Source organism: Vidua chalybeata, chromosome 21, assembly GCF_026979565.1.
Source record: "Vidua chalybeata isolate OUT-0048 chromosome 21, bVidCha1 merged haplotype, whole genome shotgun sequence".
Lineage (NCBI taxonomy): Eukaryota > Metazoa > Chordata > Aves > Passeriformes > Viduidae > Vidua > Vidua chalybeata.
In genome coordinates, this window is record NC_071550.1 from 1640485 (window position 1) to 1662902 (window position 22418).

The 22418-nt window shown below is 41.2% G+C and overlaps 1 protein-coding gene and 1 non-coding gene across 13 annotated transcripts in view; both read left to right on the plus strand.

Moving 5' to 3' along the window:
* RC3H2 (ring finger and CCCH-type domains 2) overlaps positions 1-22046 on the plus strand; it is a 31432-nt gene extending 9386 nt beyond the window's left edge. For 4 of the 12 annotated variants that reach the window (XM_053962509.1, XM_053962506.1, XM_053962508.1 and 1 more), the window contains exons 4-24: positions 56-289; positions 1128-1303; positions 1406-1606; positions 1987-2119; positions 2348-2466; positions 2841-2953; positions 3524-3832; positions 4587-4801; positions 5777-6204; positions 6625-6795; positions 7910-8065; positions 8330-8543; positions 8709-8793; positions 9314-9395; positions 9543-9677; positions 10300-10407; positions 10818-10947; positions 18195-18238; positions 18535-18709; positions 19329-19510; positions 20391-22046. In XM_053962509.1, the coding sequence (XP_053818484.1) occupies positions 56-289; positions 1128-1303; positions 1406-1606; positions 1987-2119; positions 2348-2466; positions 2841-2953; positions 3524-3832; positions 4587-4801; positions 5777-6204; positions 6625-6795; positions 7910-8065; positions 8330-8543; positions 8709-8793; positions 9314-9395; positions 9543-9677; positions 10300-10407; positions 10818-10947; positions 18195-18238; positions 18535-18709; positions 19329-19510; positions 20391-20942 (3962 nt within the window). In that variant the 3' untranslated portion in view covers positions 20943-22046. The other 8 variants (XM_053962511.1, XM_053962513.1, XM_053962514.1 and 5 more) reach the window with 8 other exon arrangements.
* On the plus strand, positions 1784-1897 carry LOC128798743 (small nucleolar RNA SNORD90). The gene has a single exon (XR_008434527.1). It is a non-coding gene; the product is annotated as a small nucleolar RNA SNORD90 (small nucleolar RNA).
* Positions 22047-22418: the final 372 nt, after the last annotated feature.

Here is a 22418-nt window from a genome sequence, read left to right on the forward strand (position 1 = left end):
CTCAGATGAATTTGATGAGAAGCACTGCTTTGCCTTTTTCTCCCTCTCTCTGAAGGTGTTGCAAGCTTGAATCAGAGTGCACTGAGCCGTCCCATGCAGAGGAAGCTGGTGACGCTGGTGAATTGTCAGCTGGTGGAGGAGGAGGGTCGGGTCAGAGCCATGAGAGCAGCTCGGTCGCTGGGAGAGAGAACTGTCACAGAACTCATCCTGCAGCACCAAAATCCTCAGCAGCTTTCTGCCAATCTTTGGGCTGCTGTCAGGGCACGAGGGTGCCAGTTTCTAGGACCAGGTAAGGGACCTGTACATCTGCAACAGAATATGTTTAGCTGTACCTTTTCTTGACAAAAATGTTTTGAAATTTCTTCTGTTCAGTTGAAGATGTTCTGCCAGAAAGAAAGGAGAAGGGGGAAACAAAAATAGTAAAATCTTTGGGCATAAAGTTTTTGGTTGTTTCCCCTGCTGGTCCATTAAATCTTCTTTGAAATTGTGAGGAAGTATTTCAAAAATCCTGGCAAAGAGGAGTCAATAAGCACACGCTGTGCACAGTTTGTAATGGAGCGTAGCAGGCTGGCTGTACTGCTGCCTGTTAGTGGAATTGAATAGCTGTCAATGCAATCAGCCTAACCTGAGCTGCAGCATACTTTTGAAATTTATAATGATTTATATTTCTGATAGAAAACAAATTCATGGTTAAGAATGCAACTAAAGCAAGCACAGGAACAAGGAAATTCTCTTGAAAATAGAAGTTGTCCTCTCTTGATTCCTGTAACTGTTGATAGCATTCCAGTACAGTTCCCATATTTATTTTATAGTTTCATGGTGTGGCATTGAAGACGTGTCCAAATGAACAATGGCTACAAGACTTTATACTGCAAAGTATAAAAACTGCACTACTGATGTGCTTATTACTGGAAGTTAGTCTTAGTTCTAAGTTTGCTGTGCTTAGAGTGGTTCTAAATATTTCTTCTAAACTAGCAACTTTCTCTAAAAGCTTTTTTTTTTTAGTAAAATAAAAAGCAATAAGGAATTACATTCAAGATGATTTAGATGTTCCTGCTTACCTGTTCAAATACAGTAACCTTGCTGTTTTCTGGAATATATTTAACTTTCATTTTTGTGTGTTAAAGCTATGCAAGAGGAGGCACTGAAACTTGTATTACTGGCACTGGAAGATGGCTCTGCACTCTCAAGAAAAGTTCTGGTACTTTTTGTTGTGCAAAGGCTGGAACCAAGATTTCCTCAGGCCTCTAAAACAAGCATTGGTCATGTTGTGCAGCTACTGTATAGAGCATCATGCTTTAAGGTAAAACACCACTATTGTGGCTTGTGCTGTGCAGCTGTTTTTTATGATGAACATGGAGATTTTTGGTTAAAGAAGGAATGTTTAACTATTACCTTTTATTAGGTCACTAAAAGGGATGAAGATTCTTCTCTGATGCAACTTAAAGAAGAGTTCCGGAGTTACGAGGCTTTGCGGAGAGAGCACGATGCCCAAATTGTTCACATTGCCATGGAAGCAGGACTTAGAATATCACCAGAACAGTGGTCTTCCCTTCTTTATGGAGACCTGGCACATAAATCACACATGCAATCCATTATTGACAAGGTTTGTCAAAGGGATGATTTTAGTATCTTTGTAGGATTAGTTTTGACTATTAAATGTTACAAGAAAAATCAAAGAGCTCCATGAATTAACTTCTTGTTCGTAGTCCTATCAAATATTAATTAAAACTAGATTGAATTTTTTTCCCTGATGTAGCATATTCATCATATGAAGTACTTTAATTAACTTTTTGGTGTCTTATGATGAAGCTTCATAGGGCAGATTCTGAGTTGAGAAATAAAATTTCTCTCCACTGATCCTCTCTATATGCCATCTGAAGACACTATAATATTGCATTTAGGAACCAATGTCATGAATAGCTTTTTAAGATTAGTGATTGACAGTTGTAAGATGCAGCACACTAATGCTCCCTTTATTTTCAGCTTCAATCTCCAGAATCTTTTGCTAAGAGTGTACAAGAATTGACAATTGTCTTGCAGCGCACGGGGGATCCTGCAAACTTAAACAGGCTGAGGCCTCATTTAGAGCTCCTGGCAAACATAGATCCAAATCCAGGTATGCAAGCAAGCTTTTTAAACCTTTCTTGGTATTCTTCATATCTAACAAAATAAATTATTCCATTCCTGGTTTTGAAATTCCCATTAATAAACATAATAGAGTCTTCTTCAGGGCTCTCTGAGTTCGGTCCTAGTACTTGATGTTGTAAAGTAATACAAGATGTGGCTCTTATTTATAATACTGGAATTATTGACAGAGTGACAACCCTGCTTTTCATCATTTTAGATGCAGCATCTCCAACATGGGAGCAGCTGGAAAATGCGATGGTGGCTGTAAAGACTGTGGTCCATGGGCTGGTGGATTTCATTCAGAATTACAGTAGAAAAGGCCATGAAACTCCACAGGTAACCAGACTTGATCATTGCATCATGTCTTAATGTACATTTACTGGGAGATGTGACTTTGAAGAATTACTGTTGATTTGAAATATTTATGGCCTTTCTTGTGGGATAATTGATGATACTGTTATTTACTGCATTCAGATTTTGAGAACCTAACGTTTGTGAATATGGAATGCAGCAGAGCTGGCCATAGAGAAATCCATACAAGGACAACTTAGCCCCTCAACAAGGAATGTCCTTGTTTTTCTGATTAAAAATGCAAAATGTAAAAACGTGCCACGGATGTATTTTCTGTATTTTAAGCCTGCTTTTATGTGAATGTCTGATAGATGGTAAGAGGAATGTCCTGTGTTTTTTGTTTGTTTTTCTTTTTTAAGCCACAACCAAATAGCAAATACAAAACAAGTATGTGCCGAGACCTTCGACAGCAAGGGGGGTGTCCAAGAGGAACAAACTGTACATTTGCTCATTCTCAGGAAGAGCTTGAAAAGTGAGTGTGAGAGACTTTTTCCTTATTCTTTTTTTTCCCTCCTTTTAATTTAAATCCAAGCAATCTATAGAGATTTTTGAAAACATTCTCTTCTGTACATTCATTCATTTGGAGGGACTCTTGACATGACAGTTCTTTATATGAAATTGAAGATACAGCAAAGCAATGTCTGCAGACTAATTCCAGTTTTATTTTTTATTTTACTCCATATGAGGTAAAATTTCCTTTCCTGCAACTGAGTCTAAGCTCAATGTCTTTCAAGGATTGGTTATATTACCTACAAGAGAGAATGTTAAGTACACTTTATTTCATTAAGGAGTGAACTGAGTTACTGAACAATATGCAGCTCTGCATTCTTGAAGTTGTTTTCACCCAAATGCATTTTCTGAGAACTGCAGAATGGCTCCTATAAGAGGAGACATGACTTCGGGTTCCAGTTGTTGAAAAGAAGTTTGTAATTTTTTGGTGTCATGTTCCATGTCAACCCCTTCTTTTTGCTAGTTTTGCAAATCCATTAAAAGCACTTTTTATACCATCTTGTCTTTTGTGTGTCTGCACGTTTGTTTGTAGATACCGCTTGAGGAACAAAAAAATCAGCGCAACAGTGAGAACATTCCCCCTTCTAAACAAAGTTGGCGTAAACAGCACCGTCTCAACCACCACGGGAAACGTGATCTCTGTCATAGGAAGCCCTGAGGGAACGGGCAAGATGGTGCCAAGTACTAATGGAATAGCTAATCTTGAAACTGGGGTTCCCCAGCTGATCCCTCGCTGTGCAGACACCTCCCTGAGAGCTCTGGACAACACCAAGAAGGGAAGCAAGACTGGAGCCAATGGCCAGAACGCTTCTGGGTCCCCCACAGAATCACTTCCTGAAAAGTAGGTGACTTTTTTACATGAAGGCAATTCAACAGAACATTCTGCTTTTAGATTATCTAAAATAATAAATGGAGTTTGTGGGTGGCCAACAGATGGGGGTCCAAGTGTGGTCCTGGCTTGCAGTAATTGCTGGTGCTCAGTGGCTGCAGAGCTGTGTAAGGTCTTGCACTGCAGTGCATTGTTTTAGCTGTTCAATACTCATGTGCAATGTAGACAAAATGGTAAATCTCTCCTTTTATCTCCTACTCAGTTGCTCTCAGCCTGGGATCTTAATTACTCTTGGGTTATTACATAAAAATGATGGCATACAAATAAATTATATACATATTGCATACTATTGGGTTATTACATACAAGTATGTTATTACATGCAATAAATTGTATTCAGAATTTGACATTTCGTAAAACCAAGAAGGATGCACAGAGTGTGCTCTTTCTTGAAACCTTCTAGTTTTGGGATTTTCACTTAAAAGTTTTTAGGTAATTTTGCAGGAAGCACTGAGTCTCTAAACAGCTTTTCAAAGCATTTGTCTTTACCAGAATACACTTATAAAGGGTATCAAAACATTTGTGTCCACTTTTGAGTTCTCCTAGGAGAAAGTCTAAAACGTAGCATCAGTTTGGGGTATGAAAAACAAAATTCCAGAGGAAATGTCAAGGCCCAAATTTCCGTGTTACGTGGGAGTGTACACAAAGAGGTGACTGACTGAAATAAGTGAAGATCTGCTTAATGCTTTCTTGGTAATCCTTTTCAGTAAAATCGGTTCTCCACCCAAGACTCCTGTAAGCCAGGCAGCAGCTACCTCAGCTGGTCCTCCTAATATTGGAACAGAAGTTAATTCTGTGCCTCCAAAATCCAGCCCATTTGTTCCCAGAGTACCTGTCTACACTCCACATTCTGATAATGTTCAATATTTCCAAGATCCCAGGACTCAGCTGTCATATGAAGTTCCACAGTACCCGCAGACAGGTGAGTGAGATCAGCACTGATTAAAAAAATAGCTCTGAACTTTTCTCTGGAAAAATAACTTTTATGAAAAAATAACTTTAATGTCTGTTTTATCGATGTCTATTTTATTTTATTTTTATTAAATATCAGCTGAATGTTCTCTTAATGGAATACTAATCTTGTTAATTGCTGGGTATGTGAGAGACTTGCAGTTTGCTCCCAGTGTTAGTAGTTCTTGCCTTTGTGTGCTGTATGTCATACAGGTTATACTTCAGCCTTCAGAAGAACTTGAACCTCAAGGTCTTTCATGTACTTCTTCCTTTGGTAGCATTTAATTGTTTTTATTTAGGCTTGCTCTTGCCGTGGCCTATCCATGAGGGTATCCATGGGTAGGATTCAGAGGCATAGCACGCTTCTGCTGGGAGGCTTACACGTCTTTGTGCTTGCTCTAATGTTTTCAAAAGATTCCAGCTATCTTTTTAGGTTATAAAATAATATAAACATGCATGGTTCATGTTTATATTCAGGGAGACAATTGTGGTTTACAGCACTGAGTCATTCACAAGCTCTCAAAAGGTAGAGATGTTCAGGCAATCCTTTCCAAAGAAAGAGCAATAAATCAAGTGTGAAATGGTTATTTATAGGCTTTTTATTTTTAAGCAACATAGATTTTTATTTTAGAGAGAACTATTTTAACTTCCTATATAAAGAATTGCTGAAGATTCTGTGTTTTCAGTTACATAGTTACACCACAGTACATAGGAGCAATATTTTCCAAACCAGGTCCAGCTGGTGAAGGGCCAGCACTGCATCTGCAAATGTGGTTGTCATACATGAAAGATATTTAACAGAAACATGGTAGGGTCAGTAAGAGGTTTGTAAAGTGTGACTCCTCATTCTCTAAAGGTACTTATCAATGCTATTTACAGTTTTAGAAGGCGTCAAATTTTGGGTTATTTGTGGTTGCATTAAATATGCCTTTTTCCAATTTTTCAGGGTATTATCCAGCACCTCCAACAGTACCAGCTGGTGTGGCTCCCTGCGTTCCTCGCTTTGTGAGGTCCAATAACGTTCCAGAATCATCCCTCCCGCCTGCTTCCGTGCCATATGCCGATCATTACAGCACATTTCCCCCTCGAGATCGACTGAATTCTCCCTACCAGCCTCCTCCTCCGCAGCCGTACGGACCAGTCCCTCCTGTCCCCTCTGGAATGTACGCTCCAGTCTATGACAGCAGGCGCATCTGGCGCCCGCAGATGTACCCACGAGATGACATTATTAGGAGCAATTCTTTACCTCCCATGGATGTGATGCACTCATCTGTCTATCAGACATCATTGCGGGAGAGGTACAACTCTCTGGATGGGTATTACTCTGTGGCTTGTCAACCTCCAAACGAGCAGAGGACTGTGCCTTTACCAAGGGTAAGTGAGAGCCAGGAAGGGAAGGCTCTATGCAGACTTGGTTCTGAAGGTCATTACTGGAATGTTAGTAAATAATTAGCATAGACCTGTTCATTACAGTGATCGAGACGTGTGACTTGGACAAAGTTCTTGTTTTGTTTTTAACCTTAAAATGGGCTTGCAAAACAGACCACTGTAATCTGCATTAGGACCAGAGCCCCTTTGCCTCTTTAATGCCCATCTATGTTGCTTGAATTAATTGCATATCTAAGATTTGAGTTGCCGTACATGGGCCTACAAATTCTTGTGAAATTCTTCAAGTGATACCAGTAGAGGGTTACAGACCCAAGGAAATTTGAGGACCCAAGTGTGTCCCATGCAAGTATTTGCCTTCTCATTAGAGCATGATGGGATATCCAGTCCTGTATTTGCTCTTTCTAGGAGCCTTGTGGTCATTTGAAGACTGGTTATGATGAGCAGCTGAGACGGAAGCCAGAGCAATGGGCACAGTACCACACACAGAAAACTCCTCTGGTATCATCAACCCTTCCTATGGCAACGCCGTCTCCAACACCACCTTCTCCTCTCTTCAGTGTAGATTTCAGCACAGAGGTAGGAAGCCAAAATACCTCTTTATTTTCCATTCCTGTTTCTGTAAGATGCCATTTAATATTTCTAGGAAAGATTTTCTACCTGCCATTTATTGATCATAAAATTAAGTTAATCTTCTAGCAAAAGTAAAGCGATATCTAATAATGATGCAATTCAGTTTGGTATTAAGGTGATGCTAAACATGACTGCGGAAAAAAGGTCAAGAAGTGAAGTGATTCAATTCAGCCTAACTAAATGAAATATAATTTTATTTAACTTTGTGAACCTCCAGGTTTTTGTGTAGGGAACAGCAGTTGTGTTTTCCATTAAGAAGTACATTGCCTTTGATACTCCAAATGGCTTTGACTTGATGAGTAACCTGAATCAAACTTCAAGTGCTTGTCAAGTCCCAAAGAATGCATTCCCTTAAAAGTGGCAAAAGGCATTGGTAGGACATTGTGTACTTCTGTGATAAGTCCTATAAAGAAGAAGGGGAACTGAAGAAATAGCAATAGTGTGCTTTTGAAGAAAAAAAAAAAAAAAAAACTTAAAATACTTTATTCTATCTCTCTAAATGAGATGCATCCAAAAAACTAGTTTGAAAACCACTGTGCCAAGCAGTCTTAGCTGTGGTTTGAGTTTTGTTGGTGATATTTGAGATGTTAAGAATTCTTATTCAGATCAGATCTTGTAGGTGTACCTGAAGTGCCTTATGCATGCATTCAAGGTGGATCAGGATTTAGTAATTTTCACCCAGGTTGGAGGGTGGTAAGTTGTACTGTTATTTACCACTGGCTAATACATTAAAGGAAAATGGATGGCTTCCTCTCAGTTAAGTTACTGTAGATATTTGCCTAAAGAAACCTGACACTTAACACAGATTCCAGTCTCTCATCTCGGTGGGCCAGGCAGTTATTTGTATGGCAAAGTTTGCCCTCTGACAGCTGCCAGGGGCACTGGTTTAAAATTTGACAAAACAGCTTATGTTGTCCCCAAGTCAAGTCTTGAATATGGCTGGAACTCCTTGACTGACTTTTGAGATACATTTACTGCTATTTAATTAAATTATCTTCTCATTTTAAAACTGAATTCCCTGTTTTTATTATTCACTGCTTATTTATTCCCTTTTCTGTAGTTCTCAGAGAGTGTCAGTGATTTGAGTGGAACTAAATTTGAGGAAGACCATCTCTCTCACTATTCACCGTGGTCTTGTGGCACTATTGGCTCTTGTATAAATGCTATCGACTCAGAGCCCAAGGATGTGATTGCCAATTCCAATGCCGTGTTAATGGTAGGGGTTTTCTGCATGTTCTCTCATTAGTGTGATGATGCTGAAGTGTCTTCTGTTTGGTTAAACCAGCCTTTATAAAAAAAAAAAAAAAGGTCATAGCTTCCATTATTAGTATTTTAAAGTAGTTCTGCTCATTTGAAGTTGTTTGGAATATCCTTTCCCAGTTTTGTAAATAGGCAACAATAATGAGAAAGTTACTGGCCAACTGAGGAATGTGCATAACCTCAAATGAGTCCATGTATCTCCTGTCTCCTGAATATGTAGGATTTGGACAGTGGGGACGTTAAAAGGAGAGTGCATTTATTTGAAACGCAGAGAAGGGCAAAGGAGGAAGATCCTATAATCCCGTTCAGCGATGGACCCATCATCTCCAAGTGGGGTGCAATCTCCAGGTCATCCCGCACAGGTTATCACACAACAGATCCAATCCAGGCCACTGCTTCCCAAGGAAGTGCTACTAAGCCCATCAGTGTATCAGGTACAAGTTCAGGCTTTGTGTGACAAGAATTCATCTTTTATGCACACCATGAGCATTTCATCCTCTTTGTGCTTACTGCAGCTATGAAATGCGAAGAGCTAAAGAACATGTATATCCTACTGAAGAGCAGAGAAGATAGTGAATGCTATCTTAACTCTTTTGCAGATTATGTCCCTTATGTCAATGCTGTAGACTCAAGATGGAGTGCCTATGGCTCAGATTCTGCCTCCTCAGCACGTTATGCGGAACGGTACGGACTCCTTCCCGAGCTCTGTTCACAGCTTTTCCTGTAGCTTGCAGTTCTTCAAAGTCCTCTGTGTGTGTGGGGAATCTGGAATGTCTATTAATAGACATTCTTAATTTTAAAGTAAAAGACTTTTTTACCTATCCAGCATAAAGCCTTGGAAAAAACTAGGTTAAAACTTGTGTAATCTTTAATACTTAATGCAGTTAATAGTGCACAATTACAGGCAGTGTATCCCTTGAGAGACCTATCAAAGAACTGGAGTCGGGTACTGCCAAGCTGTCATGTCAAAATCTTGAGTAGTTTCAGGTTTTCTTGCCGCATCTTACCCATGTGTAAAATAAGGATGTTTGCTTCATACAATGCCTTGAAGTACTGTGAGCCACAGTGAAGATGAAGAACACATTGTCTAAATCACATCTAGTTTCTGTCCAAAAATTTAACATTGATAGACTAATGAGGTTATGGGATGTTTGATTTAGAGAACTTGCTTTTAATTCCTAGTTTTGCCTTCTTTCTTTTAAAGGGACAGGTTCATAGTTACAGATTTGTCTGGTCACAGAAAGCATTCCAGCACTGGAGACCTACTGAGTATTGAATTACAGCAGGTAAGACCAGTTATTATACCATGAGGGTTTTTTAATTGAAAAGAAATTGTTTAGTAAAGTGCTTTAAAATAAATTTTCTTAGTGTAGCTGTCTGACCACACATGGTTTAGGTCTAGTGTTTGGTAACTGAGCTGTTTCTTTCCACAGGCCAAAAGCAACTCCTTACTCCTTCAGAGAGAGGCAAACGCACTTGCCATGCAGCAGAAGTGGAATTCTCTAGATGAAGGCAGTCGTCTTACTTTAAACGTTTTAAGCAAGGAAATTGATTTGAGGAATGGTGAGGTAAAGAAAGGGGTAATTGGGATGAAATAAATCTTGGAGGGTGTTTATATATATATATATATATATGTATGTATGTATGTATATGTAAGTGCATGAATTTTAACTAAGAGTTGAAACTTGGTTTTAACACTCCCAAATATTTATAGCACATTGCATGCAAGCATAGAAGTCTATAGAAGTCTAATATATAGACTTCATAGAAGTCATATAGAAGTCTAATAACTGCACGCAGTTATTTCCCTGAGATTAGGCAGGTGCACCTGCTATACTGCTGCTCCAAAGATGCATTTACAAAGTGGGAAGAATGTGACAATCATTTTCATGCAATCATTAGTTTTTGTCTATTTGTACGTGTTATAAATATAAACATTTTGTCAATGGACTCAAATTTCTTTAGTATTCATTTTATCTCTCTGTTTCAGTACTTCACTGTGATTTGATTTAGCTTGGTATCCTATGTTGTCTATGCCTGAAGTTCATTTTTGTCTGACTAGCTCTCTTGTATTGTAGAAATGTTGTGTGCTAGAAATGCATCTTCTGTTTTCACTTTAATACTCCAATGTTGTGTGAAGCCAGTGAAAAGCCAACTTGATATTTAGAGAATAAATTCATTCTTTTTTAGACTGATTATCCTGAAGACTGTGCAGACACGAAGCCAGACCGAGACATTGAATTGGAGCTGTCAGCCCTCGATACAGACGAACCTGATGGGCAAGGGGAACAGATAGAAGTGAGTACAAAAATCTGTGTGCCTAAAGAGGTCACTGGGTCTTTTCATTAGGCTTTATAGATTAGTATGTTGATAGCAAAGCCTTTTGGTTTTAGTCCTAGTGATGACGTCCAGCATTTCCCTTATTTAGCACTTGGGGTCTTGTACTTCTCACTCATATACCTGGCAGTTAATACTAGTGAAGTTAAAAACAGCTCGCAGCTTATACTGCTCTTGTCATTCACAGCCATCTTTGAACAACTGGCTTTTCCTTTAGTGAAATGTGGTAGACATTCTCATAGTATGACATAAAATGAAGGAGTTTTATGACCAGACTCCTGTTTCCGTTAGCATAATGTAGTGGAACTTAATAGGAAAATGTAAAGCTGGTAGAGGCAGGGTTGATGGACATTTCTCCTTCTGTCTTGTAGGAGATTCTGGACATACAGCTAGGGATTAGCTCCCAAGAGGATCAGCTGCTCAATGGAACAACCGTAGAGAATGGGCATCTGCTAAAGCAGCACCAGAAAGAATCTATGGAACAGAAGAGACAAAGTTTAGGTGAAGACCTTGTGATTCTGTGAGTGTTAGACAAAACAGCAGTGTCTGCCAGTTAGACAAACAGAAGCATCAGAATAGCGGAAGCATGGTTGTGTAAGGATGAACGACGTACCTGCTCAGACTTGGATTAGACATCTGCATTGTTTGTACATGGTGGAGTGAGAAGAACCTGTTAAGAAATAGAATTAGGCCACAAAGCTGAAAGTCCCAGGCTGGTACCATTGTTCGTATGCATCGTTGTAATCGTACACACTGAAACGTGTCACAGCTGTTCAAAACACCTTTCACAGTCAGTAAGCAAAAAATGCAGAATATTTTTATAGTTAACAGAAATTAAGAAAAACTTCAAAAGGTTAAATGGCGGACTGTTTGCACAAATCTCCATGGAGAGGTAGATTTTGAAATACACTATTTTAGGTTTATATGTTCTGTAGTCTTTAATGAGTAAAGCAGCCTTTGAAAATGAGGCAGACTACTTTAACATCTCGAGCGTACCATTCCAGAGGAAGATGTTTAGCCTGTTGCTAAAAATGAGTTTGTCAGTATTTATTTAATGCACACAATTCAGTTCCGGATACTTGTGCATGTCCTTGTTTAATATTTGTGTAACTTATTTTTCTCCTCAGGGAGGAGCAGAAAACAATCCTGCCCGTAACTTCTTGCTTCAGTCAGCCGATCACAACATCTGTTAGCAATGCAAGCTGCCTGCCCATCAGCACATCAGTCAGTGTTGGCAGCCTCATTTTGAAAACTGCTCACATTATGTCTGAGGATAAAAATGACTTTTTAAAGCCTGTTGCAAATGGCAGGATGGTTAACAGCTGAAAGGCATTCATCTTTCCAGCTTGTGACCACACCATGGAATCATTTACACTAGCTTTTTATATATATAATATATATTATATAATGTATATTTTTTTTAAAAAAAATAATATTGGGGTCATGCATTTCCTGTGGACTCTTTGATACTTCAAGCCCCTCTCGCATTAGCATTCTGAAGAAAAAAAACTTACTTTAGTAGGGTAAGGCGTTCACTTTCCACAAATGAATGGAATTTGGACATTGTTTTACTTAAGCTTAAAGCAGCTTTTTATGAGTTTGTAGCAATCCGGTGCGGTATCTGAGCCATTCTTGTTGAAAATGGCTTCTGTAGAAAACTAACAACTCAGTTATTTAAACTAGCAGGATCCTACGATGATACATCTAGTGAAAGGAAGACTAACTTATTTGTCTCTCTTTTGTTTCACGAGAGAAGAACTTTTGTCTTGTTGCAGCTGCTTTTTCTTTAGTTGTGGAACTTTGCATGGAGTCTTGTTTCCTGTTGGAAGACTGAGAGGTGGAGATTTGGACTTGAGGCTTTTACAGGGTTAACACACCATTAGCTTTGCACTGCTACGTTGTTTGCAGGTCCGTGGGGCAGTGCTTTGCTGCAGCTTTTGGTTTCCATTCCCCCAGTTTATGCTTTAGTACTGTAGATACACACACACAGGCTACTTGTCCAAGTAAAGTTACCAGAAGTAAATCAAGTGCCTAAGTCCTCCAGCAAATGTACTAGGTATTGATTTCCCCAAGATACACATGAAACAATTTTCAACAGTTTTGAGAGGTTATGCACTAATGTAACAGCAATTTTGGTTTTTTTTCTTATTTTTCTTTTTTTTTTTTTTTTTTTTGTTAATAGTTCTCAACTTGGAGATTATAGGATCCAGATGACTTGGCAAAAAGTATCAGGTGCTCTTGGCTTTCCTTTGAAAACCCTGTATCTAGTGTTTGCACTGACTAACAAGATGGTATTGCTGTTTTTTGTACTGTTTTGTTTTAATTTAAACTAAGTATTGGGAATTTAAGGTGGTTGTAATTACCTTTGTTAAATGTTGCTAATCATAATCTTGTATTCAGGTTTAATTTTTGTTTATTCAGTGGCAACTTATTTTCAAAGACATTGAAAATACAATGAGATAGCATTATCTGATCTTCAGAGTGCTGAAAACTGTATGAATTTATGCCCTGTTAAGAGGTGACTGAGAGTCATGTTAGACATGTCAACTGAAAATTGGTTTTCAAAAATACACATGAACTAGAGCCCTGGGCATATTTTTTGAGAAGCTTAAAAATCCACTTTTTTTTTTCTTTTAAGAAAGCAGGACTCTCCCTCCTGATGATTACTATTTTCTTGTTTGTCCTCTTACTTTTCTTTGTGACAAGTTTTACATTTTTTTTTATGTTTTTATTAACTTCTGTGAAGTTGTTTACTCTGAAAATTGTACTGGAATATTTTAAGCCAAGCTGATCTTTCACCAGGTGTACTGCATGTAAGGGCTTTTCCTGCTAGCAAAATGCTTAAAGAGGATCATGTTACTGGTCGTCTGAGTTGTTATTTTACAAAATCACAGCTATGTGGTCGGGTAAGATTTTGATAACTGTTTTGTGCACGCTTCTGGGGGGTGGGGGTTGGCATTTCCCTGAGGGTTACTGATTAGACTAAGTAAATATTGGTGTTTGATATCTCTCCTAACGAACCTGTCCATGAAATAATTATGTTGTAAATATACCTGCAAATCCAAGGGTTAGTTTTGATATTCTGGTGTCAGTATGGAAGATCTTACACATCTATTTAATACTCCAATGTCAAGGAATGTATGTAGAAAAAGAGTCAAGTAGTCTTTTCTTAGTTTCCTTTGGCTGTTGCTGTACCTTCTCCAGCCAGTGCCACCTCACTCTAGGGTTAGACTGACGCTTCTTTCACTCGCTACGTGAAGTGAATGGATACAAGAACCAGACCACCTTTGTCACCTTAACTTATTTCCTATTGATGTTAACTTTAACTTAGAATGTTAGACATAAATATGATTGTTGTATATTTTATACCAAGACCATTCTGTAAATATGAATTTATATTACTTTTGAAATGCTTCTGAGATACTATTATTTGCTGTACAATGTAATTCCAAAACAGATATGCAAACAAGTATGTCTCTTTCGTGGATATTTAAACAGTGAGATCTTCCATGTTGAAGGTGATGTAATTTTTTTAAAAGATTTTTAAATTTTAAATTGCTATTTTGTTACAAAAATAGAGAAAATATAAAGGTTTGAGAAGTCCTTATTTGCCCTCAGGGAAAGAGCCCTCTGTGCACCAGAACTCCACAGAACATCTTCAGCATGATCTGAGGGTGAATATATACTACATAAATTGATTGTGTATTTACCTTAACTTTTTAATTTTAAAATGGCAATTTTAAAAACTTGGTTGTGCTCTGCTGGAGGGGGTTGGGATAAGCTGCTTACACACATTTGCCTGTTTGTCCAGTGAAATAAGCCTGACATACTCCTGCCAAGGTCTTGGCATATTTAAGAACAAGTGTATCTCTAGACTCTTGTCTGCAGCAGGAGGTCCCGTGATAGAGCAGTTCTCTAGGATGACCATACACTTCATATGGAAAGTTGGTTCTCAACTGAGGCTAGAGTTTTCTAGTTGGATTGTTAACCTATAATGACAGGCAAAAGAGGGTTTAACAGCATGCTGGCTTTGTCTTAGGGTTTTAAAACTGACCGTGTGGTTTTTGCCACCAAACTAATGCCCTCCAGTGCCCTGACAGGGAGAAGCTGCAGGTGGGGACACCTGGCTCTGGCTTCCTTCTTTGTTGAAATTTCAGCCCTTGACCCTTCACAAACAATTACGTATTGATTTGTTAATTGTAAATCAGGTGCCTTTGGGCTATGGAAGGGCTTATTTTCTGACACTGAGAGAGTGACTTACCTTTGTGTGTCAATAGCAGTGATGCCCATTTAGGTTTTGGCCTAATTTACTGTGCTGTCAGAAAAGAAGGCCCAGAGCAGATCGAGGAAAGAGATTGGCTCTTTTGCTTTGCTTGGACAAGCATTTTGGGTTGGTTTGGTTAATTTTGTTTTTCCCCATTAGGGGTACAGCAGGGATTTCACATGCAAGAGAGACAGGAATTATTAGTATCTTAAGTTAATTGTGTTGCCTCATTACCTGGATTCATTCCTTGGTTTGCCTCATTTCCCACATAGGTCTTAAAAAGAGACTAATGCTTGTGCTGGGAGAATGCTTGTGTGAGAAAGTAACTATCTGTACATTCTTAACATATACTTAGAGCAGAGTGATTGCCCTGCTACTGATACTTTGTTCCTGTAAACAGGTGACAAGAAATGAATCTTAGTGTTTATGCAGATTTTGCATTGTAGAATGTATACTAGACCCTTCAAAGGCAAGGTTAGACTCTTTGCAAAGCAAACTGGCGTTGGTTCTTGGTAGTCTAGTACAGGGACACTAAAGTTTGGCATTTGATTTAGGAAAAAGAAAACAGTTTCACACAGCTGATTATGTTAAATAAGCTCTTAATTAAGCTCTTTGTAGAAGTCTAATTTGGAAGGTTTTAGTGCTTTGATAACTCAATTGAAATTTTAATTTCTCCTGTACTCAAGAGCTGAATGCTGTTCTTGTATAATAGTGTACTAGGCTGGATGAGGTACAAAATAATGCACAGTGGTCAAAAACAGCTGAGGAAAGAACGCTTAAAATAACTCAATCTAAACTCAGAATAGTTCCAAACATTGGTTTTATTTGCTTTTTTAAAGCACAAGTTGTCAAGTTGTACCTGTTGCTGTACATAAATACTGTATGCCAGCAGCTCCTTGATCATATTTGTGAACAGACTTTTCATTATTGGACTGGTATTAAAGGAAGGTGTTGAATTTGAGAGTGTAACAAAATGAGAAATGATCAGATGATCTATAGGATGTAAAAGTCCATTTTTATGTTGTAGTTTAATCCCTTTGTTAGGAAGCTCCCTCTCATTGAGGGACCTCTTCTGCAAGCAGAACACAATAAATGTGCTTTTTTAAATGACCCAATTTCCCAGTATAAATGAACAGCTGACTTTGGCAGTAGTCATCCCCCTGCATCTCTTTGCTGGCAAGGGAGCAGGACAAGGGTGGGGATAAAACCCCAAAACGGTCACTGATGAAATGAAACAAATCTGAATAATCAAAGTGCAAAATGCCCAAACATAATTCTGCACTCCATTACTTAAGGATGCTTGTGGAAGCTTTTAATCACTCAAGATTCTGCTGTAAAAGCTGAAATAAAGCAGAGCCTGGCTGCGTTTCTTACTGCCAAAAGCCAAGGTCATTTGCACATAGCCCATGGATTTCTCCAGAGTAGATCTCCGTTACCCAAGGCATGGGAATGCATGCGTTTTCTTAGCTGGGCAAACAAGTACATTATACAGTAGTTGTGATACAACACACGTGGCTTTGATTTGTACTGCACATACCCACTGTACAGCCACTCCGAAGTATTGTGGTTAGCTTGCAGCATCTGCTGTCGCATTGATACTGTTTACTGCGTATTCTTTTCCCTGGAAGTTTTAAAGAAAATTTTTTTTTTCTTGTTGCATTGATTACATTTTATAAATTTGCTTAGCTGGAAAGTTTGGGAAAAGAGGCCTGTTTGTCAATTGTACAACCGATTGTGAAGCTCTAGTGTGAATATTTTTACGTCTGTATTAGACATTTTCTTTGCAAATCTATTGTTCGATTGAAATGTAAATGAAATAAAAGATGGTGTACACCCATCATGTATAAAGCAGGCACCATCGCTACGATGGATTTAATGCTCATTTTTATGGCGCATTCTCAGCTTCTATTTAAAACTATAATTTAAAGAAAAAAAAAATCTGTAAAATGAAATGGGGATATATGGGGGAGTAAATTCTATTCCGTTTATTTCGGTTTTGATTCCCAATGGTAATGTTTCCCTTCGTGTTAGAGTAGGGGGGCCCCGGCGGGGCCCGTGTGTCGCTGTAGCACTGACGTGCAGAGGTTGTAGCTTTGGCTGGGCACGGATAGAGCATCCCGGTTCGGTGTTTGAGAGACTCGATGGAAGAAGTTTGCAGTATTGACATGTATTTGCATGCACGAATAAAAATTATTTGTCCACCTTAACGGGCTGTTTGTCGTCCGCGGGGGCTGGGGAGGTCCGGGGGGAGCGGAGGGAACGGAGCCACTGCGGGCTGGGGGGAGCGGGGCCGGGGGCGCGGCGGTGCCGTTCCCGTTCCCTGTGCGGGCGGTCCCGCCGTGCCGTTCCCGTTCCCTGTGCGGGCGGTCCCGCCGTGCCGGTGCCGTTCCCTGTGCGGGCGGTCCCGCCGTGCCGGTGCCGTTCCCGTTCCCGTTCCCGTTCCCTGTGCGGGCGGTCCCGCCGTGCCGGTGCCGTTCCCGTTCCCTGTGCGGGCGGTCCCGCCGTGCCGGTGCCGTTCCCGTTCCCTGTGCGGGCGGTCCCGCCGTGCCGGTGCCGCTCCCGTTCCCGTTCCCGTTGCGGGGCGGGCGCAGCGGGGCCGGGCCCGGCTCCTCCCGCGGCCGCCTCCTTCCCGCCGTGCCCCGCGCGGCGGCCCCGGAAGGCGGCGGGAGCGGTGAGGCGGCGGGGCCGGGCCGAACCGGGCCGGGGCGGCGGGGACGGGCCGGGGCGGCGGGGCCGCTTCGCTCCGCTCGGGAAGCGCCGCTCGGGCCGGTGCTCCCGGGCCCCGCAGAATCCCGGGTCGGGGCGCGGCTCCCCGGGCGGGCGAGGGGCGGCGGCGCGGCCCGGGGAGAGCCGGTTCGCTCGGGGCCCGCGGGGATCACCGGCCCCAAGGCCAGGTCCCGCCCCAGGCCCGGCCCCGCTGCGGGGCGGTCCCGGTAATCCCGGCCCATCTGGCGCTGTAATCGGCTGAAACTGGGGTTAGCTCCCGCGGAACCTGCAGCGTCCGGCAGGAAAACCGGGAGCCGGGCCGTGTCCGTGGGCTGGAAAAGCGGGAGCCGGGCCGTGTCCCTGGGCTGGAAAAGCGGGAGCCGGGCCGGAAAAGCGGGAGCCGGGCCGTGTCCCTGGGCTGGAAAAGCGGGAGCCGGGCCGGAAAAGCGGGAGCCGGGCCGTGTCCCTGGGCTGGAAAAGCGGGAGCCGGGCCGGAAAAGCGGGAGCCGGGCCGTGTCCCTGGGCTGGAAAAGCGGGAGCCGGGCCGGAAAAGCGGGAGCCGGGCCGTGTCCCTGGGCTGGAAAAGCGGGAGCCGGGCCGTGTCCCTGGGCTGGAAAAGCGGGAGCCGGGCCGGGAAAGCGGGAGCCGGGCCGTGTCCCTGGGCTGGAAAAGCGGGAGCCGGGCCGTGTCACACACACGGCCTGCGCTGGCTGGGAGACCCCTGCACCGCCGAGCGTGAGCCCACATCGACTGATTTGATTGAAATTTCTTCTTCCAGGTCTTGGTAGAGGCTTGTCTCTGAAAGACTGGAAAGGAACACAGGTCAGAACGCTTTAATTTGCTTAATTACATGGAATAGGTTTTCAGCTCAAATAAATTGTTGCTAAATAATGCAAGTAATACTCAGTAGCTGGGAGTTTTGGTCTGATGGAGCTGTCGAATGCGGCTCTGAGGTTTTAAACTGAGTTTTAAATTGTGGCTTAAGAATTAACCCAGGTGACTGACTGCATCGAGGGCTGTGTTCTCCTGGGGTTAAAAACTGCCCTGAGGAAATAAAGGAACTTTGTGATGCAGGTTTAATCAGAAATGCATCCTCGCTTTTGTTACTTTATTTTTAGAGCACAATGACTACTGCGGATGATAAATTGCTTGGTGAGAAGCTGCAGTACTATTACAGCAGCAGTGAGGGTGAGGATGAAGACAGTGAGAAGGAGGATAAAGAAGGGGAGAGCAGCATTCCTGAAAGTGTGGGCGAGGTGGAGCTCAGCAGCGATGGCAGCGCTGTCAACACAGGTATCATCATATCAGTGTTCTTCTTTTGTAAATCCTGTGTTTATTGGAAATTTTGTATGTTCTTCTAAAACTCATTTTTTTAAATTAAATTCCTGTGTTTATGCATATTTGAGTCAGAGGGTGATCAATTCCTGGCTGTTGTCTAACCTTATTTTTAATAGCTGTTCTTTTTTTAATGTCTGACTTCTCTTCTGAGAGAATTCAAATTCAGCATAATATCTGAAACAGTCAGGCTTTGGACAGAAAGCTGAGACAAGGCTGATTTGTACAATTTGGGTGATAATATATCATTATTTTTGTTCTGATGAAAGCCATGCTAATAATAGGGGAACTCTTGTGGGCTGGTGGCTCTATTTCAAGAGCACAGATATTAATCTTTGGGACAATTACAAGAGTAGCCTAGTTAAATAAATTGTAGTCTTCTTATTAAAAAAAAAAAAAAAATAGATAGAAACTCAAGGGCGTGCAAATGGCAAATGACTTCAGTGTTTTGCATAGTTACAAAAACATTTATGACCGGGTCACTGTTTTACCGATTTATAAATTATTCCTTGATTGTAAATGGTAGGTAAAATTGTATTGTCTTTTTCACACGAAATGGCTCCACACTTAATTGCAGGTCCCAAGGGAGTGATCAACGACTGGCGAAGATTTAAGCAGCTGGAGACGGAGCAGCGGCAGGAGCAGCGCAGGGAGATGGAGAGGCTCATTAAGAAGCTGTCCATGACGTGCAGGTCTCACTTGGATGACGAGGCTGATCAGCAGAAGCAGAAAGAGCTTCAGGAAAAAATCAATGGAAAGGTAGGATGGCACAAAGGAATTAAAATGCCACTTAAGTATCTAACAGTTTTGTTTGCCCGTGATCATGAATGAGTGACTTAGCTGCAACACCAAAGAAGTCTGAAAGCTTTCTCCAGATTTCTCATCTGTTGATCAAGTCAGCTTCAGGGGATTAATATGAAGAGTTGTACAGCAAAACTATGAATGCTGCCTCCCCTGCCTGAATCTAGGAGCCCTTATTAATTTAGTATTTGGTAAGTGGGTGTTGAGAATTCAACTCTGAGCTCCCAAAGTTGAAGACATTGGATGTAGTGAATGGTTTTAATCAGCTGGGCTGTTACCTAGCCCTGGGTTGTGACCAGAGAAGTTATTAATTTGCAGCTATATCTGTGTCTTCAGATTATGAAAGTTAGCTGTGCTGTCCTGTGTCTTGAGTGATGCAGATAAGTTTAATGAAGAAAGTGAACAGATACAAAATACATAAGATCCTGTTAATTTCAATTCTGCTCTGCAGGCACGATGGTGCCAGAAAATGTTAACTGAAAAACTAAATGAAAAGCTGATGAGAAAGAAGCTCATCTTAGGCTCCAAATCAGCGCTCCCAGCTCGGTGAAAGCACATGGCCACCATTAACCTGGATTAAAGTGGGAGCATGGAACAGCCACTTGTGTTATTAGTGCAGCTTGTGGAAACTGGAATACCCGGGGCTGAAATTGCTGTTCCCACTGGACATGGTTTCTGATTGGATCAGAATGGAGTGTAATACACAGGGTGCTTGAGCCTTCATGGCTTGCACTCTGCTGTTATTAAAGATGAGTGACCCACATTAATCCTCTAGATTTATGTAAGTGACCCATATCGTGGTGCAGATGTTTTTCAGGAATCTCTGTGTGTTTTTTAGATGACTTTACAGGAATACAACATGATCCACAATGATGAGGACGACGAGGAATTCTTGCAGCGCTACAGGAAGCAGCGGATGGAGGAGATGAGGCAGCAGTTGTACAGTGGGCAGCAATTCAAGCAGGTGTTTGAGATCACCAGTGGGGAAGCATTTCTGGACACCGTGGACAAAGAGCATAAGAGCACACTGATCATGATCCATATTTATGAAGATGATATCCCTGGCACTGAGTCCCTGAATGGCTGCATGATCTGCCTGGCTGCTGAGTACCCAACAGTGAAATTCTGCAGAGTGAAGAGTTCACTCATTGGTGCCAGCACTCGCTTCACTAACAATGCCCTGCCAGCCCTGCTGGTCTACAAGGCAGGGGAGCTCATTGGCAATTTCGTGCGCATCACTGACCAGCTTGGAGAAGATTTTTTTGCTGTAGACCTGGAGGCTTTTCTGCAGGAGTGTGGTTTGCTGCCAGAAAAAGACCTACTGCTCCTGACTTCTATACATAATCCATCTGCATGTTACAGTGAAGACAGTGATCTGGAAATAGACTGAGCCATTCATGCCAAGGGCCCGTAGGTGTAGTTGTGCTGTGGGATGTTCTTGTGCTAGGGATTGTTCTCTCTCCTCCATCGTGTGGGTATGTATTCCTCCCCTTCATGCACTTTGACTTTTGCTCATTAAAAATAACAACAAATTCCTGACATTTTCTTAAATTAATTCCATGTCTACAACTAAAACAGTCTCATTTCTATGCAATTGAAATGTGTTTTACTTAACACAAAGTTCTAACATGATTCAGTCAGTTTAGGAAATGGTCTGTTGCAACGTCTCAGCGTCTTTGCACGTTTCAATTGAGATGTGGCCACCAACTCCCTAAGACAAGAACTGAGACTGCAAATAAAAGAATTTTTAACTTTCAAGACTTATTAATTTGGTGCTGAACTGCACCAGTTAAAACTGTGAGGTCCCATGTTCCACTCCACAGTTTGCAGTCTCCTTCCTGGGAGTATCTTGTTCTAACTCTTGGCCTTAAATTTTTGTTCCTTTCTCATTTACAAATAACGACAACCCCAGGCTTCATCCTGAAAATTGCTTTTCAGCTGGAGAGAGTTCTTCATCCCTTAACCTTCCCTGAGACATAAATGCAATTACAGCTTTTAATACATTCTTGGGTTCTAAAATACCCATCCTTGGAGTTCATAGTAGTCACTTGATCAGAAAATGAGCTCTGCCTCTTCAGAGAGACTGCTGCTACAAAGAGCTCCAACGTGTGTGCTGAACAGCAGCAAGGAGAATTTTGTTGGCAAAATGCAGAATTAGGACTTGAATAACCTCAGAATTTCATCCCATCCTAAAATTACTAAATCAGTGGTAAAGTTCTTTTCTGTCTGCCTTCAGTAGTAGTAAGTAGCCTGTCATTACCTAAATACATGACCCAATGTAATGCCATGTTTAATGATTAAATTTAATTGCAATTTTTATGTAAAGCACTTTGGAACACCAGGAAGAATTGCAAATGTGTCTGTGGATCCTAACAGGATCTTAATAAGAATGGATCTTGGGCTAGAAAAAGAAGAATTTTTAAGTGTATCTATTTGAACTGTGTTTTAAAAAGTAGTATGAGCAGAAAAATAAATAATCTGTAATTTAAAATTACTGAGTTGGCACAGATTGTAGCTCTTTTAAGGAAACTGGCAGAAATCCAGGTTTTCAAATGTGGTGAGAGATTATTTCTTTTCATCCGAAAATTGCAGGGAAAAAAAACCTCTGTAAGTTATATGGAATTAAATCATTGAGTGTGGATATCAGCACATGTAAGGAAAATATCAAAGTAACTGTAACTCATATCCAGGGTGAGATTCAGTGAAGTCTGTTGTGCAGACAGGGTGCATTTTATCATCATAAAACCTGTCTTGGAGAGGGGATCAAGGCAGAACTGTCTGCTTGAGTTGCTTTGAAGTTTTATTTTTATAAAGTGCTTTTTTTTTTTTTTTTTTGCCCCCTATGGCAGCAAAACTGTAACAGGAT